Source organism: Henckelia pumila, chromosome 2 (assembly GCF_033568475.1).
Source record: "Henckelia pumila isolate YLH828 chromosome 2, ASM3356847v2, whole genome shotgun sequence".
In the NCBI taxonomy this organism is placed as follows: domain Eukaryota; kingdom Viridiplantae; phylum Streptophyta; class Magnoliopsida; order Lamiales; family Gesneriaceae; genus Henckelia; species Henckelia pumila.
In genome coordinates, this window is record NC_133121.1 from 140,274,752 (window position 1) to 140,277,326 (window position 2,575).

A 2,575-nucleotide genomic window follows, 5' to 3' on the forward strand; every position below is an offset into this window, starting at 1 on the left:
TTTCGTTGTGCATTAGATAACTAATCTCACAATAAAAATTTCGTGAATTATATAATCTTCCATTTTCGTTTTCGTATTTTCTTTCTTTCTTTCTTTTCAAACGGCAACATGCTTCAATTCTGGAACCAATGTATATCTCTGATTCTCTATGCACGGGCCGCACGGGGTTGTAAATGTATGAAATTTGTGAATTGCTTTAATCGAAATCCATCAAAGGAATTAGTGTGTTTAGACGCCTAAAAAATGGAATTTAAAATTGGATTTGGAATTAAAATTCCTGGAATTCAAATTCCATTTTGGTATTTGGAAAAAAGTTAAAATACATATTAGAATTTGCTAGCATACATTTTAGGAAACTGATATTTTTTTTTAAAAAAATGTTTGAAAAACTTAAATTTATAACTAAAGTTTATAAATTTACTGCTAGAAATAATTTTATTATTTTTATAAACTCAAATTCCATGAAATCCAACATATTTTGTAAGGATTTCAGTTAGTTAAATAAAATCCCATGAAATCCCATCAAATATCAATTTCATTTTAAAATTCCATTTTGATGTTTGGAAAAAAGCTAAAATACATATTGAAATTTGCTAGCATACATTTTAGGAAAGTGATATTTTTTTTAAAAAAAAAATGTTTGAAAAACTTAAATTTATAACTAAAGTTTATAAATTTATTGCTAGAAATAATTTTATTGTTTTTTTAAACTCAAATTCCATGAAATCCAACCAATTTTGTAAGGATTTCAGTTAGTTAAATGAAATTCTATGAAATCTCATCAAATACCAATTTTGTTTTAAAATTCCATTTTGCCAAATACCAAAACAGTATTTGTAAATCTAAATTCCATCAAATTCCCACCAAATCCTGTTCACCAAACACGCTGAAAAAAGGTTGTAACAAAATGGCTTATAGACTATAGTCAAATTCAGATATTACCTAAATTCCATTTCATTTTATATGCTTTGAATTCCAACACAATTAATCGCCATGCGAGAGACAACTGAGGTTTCATATATTCTTTTTTTTTTTTTTTTTAAATTCTGGACGAATGCAAGATCAATTCATAAAGCTACTAGCAAATAATTTCAAAAATTATATATATATATATATATATATATATATATATATATATATATATATATATATATATATATAGTTTTTTTTCAAGTGTCTACCTATCATGCTCACTACCATGCTCACCAATGATGTGACACTATTCTATTGGATGTGATAAAGATGTGGTCCAATAAAATAGTGTCACATCATTGGTGGGCATGGTAGTGGGCATGGTAGGTGGGCACTACCTATAATATATCAAGTAATTAACTCCAAAAGTCCAATCTTGTGTCTATAATCAACGTTTAATTTCTATTTGCTCGTGATAATGTAAAACATACACCATCGTTCATTATTTTAATTTGATATTAAAAAACTTAGATCAAAAGTAGTTAAAAAAATCTGAGAACAGTTTACGAGTTCCCAAAGGCGATTAATTCCATGCGCATGCATGTCAGACACCTATATATGAAGATCATGAACTAGTTAACCACAGAATCGGATCATTGCACTAATGAGAATTTTATGTTGTAATTAACTCAGGACTTCAAACACAATTAGGAACATTAATATTCCCATTCAACACAATTAATTAGGCAATTACCTGGATCGAATTCGAAGTTCCAAAAGGACAAACATATATAAAGTTCTTGATCAACAAAAAGATTCCAAACGTACGTACGTGAAACTAGAGAATCTATCAGACTTCAAAAAAACAAAAACTTGATCCAATGCCAATTATATATACTTAATTTCTTCATGATATTGAACCACAATGCATGCATGCATCCATTCACTTACAGTTGAGGAATACATCAGTCAGCACCTTCTCAGATTTCAACGAAGCCTTCAGCAACTTCACAGCCTATGAAACAAATAAAGTACTCTTATAATTCCCACAAGTACTATATATATACACAAATTTTTGGAGAGAAAAATAAATAAGAAGAAGAAATGATATATATTATATATAGGTACGTACCTCATTCATTCCCAAAGTTACCTCCTTTTCCAGCAAGTTCCCCACACACTCAACATTGAACTTATTGAGCAAAGCAATACTCGAAATAGTAGACATGGGCTTGACCACCAAATTATCCATTATCATGTAAGTAACAACTCCCTTCACAAAACCCCCTTCAGCAGTCGACGCCTGTTTTCCCGGAGGAGCCACGTACGAAACAGCCACGTTCATTCTTCCGCCGCACGCTGGGCAAATGGCGCTTGGATCATCAGAAACACGGTATGAACGGAGCCGTTGTTGGTTGCAACTGCACGTATAGTAATTTCTACCAGTACTTGTCGTGTTGTTGTTGTTCGTAAGGAGCAGAGGAACAGAAGAAATGCCAACAGGAGGCATCGGCTTCAAAAGGGTATCCTTAGTTTGGTTTGGTAGAATGTATGATTCATTCAGCTTTTCTACGCTGTCGTATAGGTTTGCTAACGAACCCACCATTCCTTGTTTTTTCAACAGCCTGATAAAAGTCGCCACTGGCAAAGAGAGGATGTAGAA

At 31.6% G+C, this 2,575-nt stretch overlaps 1 protein-coding gene across 1 annotated transcript; it reads right to left on the minus strand.

Annotated features, from left to right (window-relative positions):
* Positions 1-1,809: 1,809 nt before the first annotated feature.
* Positions 1,810-2,575, minus strand: LOC140879386 (uncharacterized). The gene is made up of 2 exons (XM_073283074.1): positions 2,045-2,575; positions 1,810-1,927 (listed from the first exon to the last, which is right to left on the minus strand). The coding sequence occupies exons 1-2, from the start codon at positions 2,516-2,518 to the stop codon at positions 1,856-1,858; spliced, it is 546 nt and encodes a 181-aa protein (XP_073139175.1). The 5' UTR covers positions 2,519-2,575; the 3' UTR covers positions 1,810-1,855.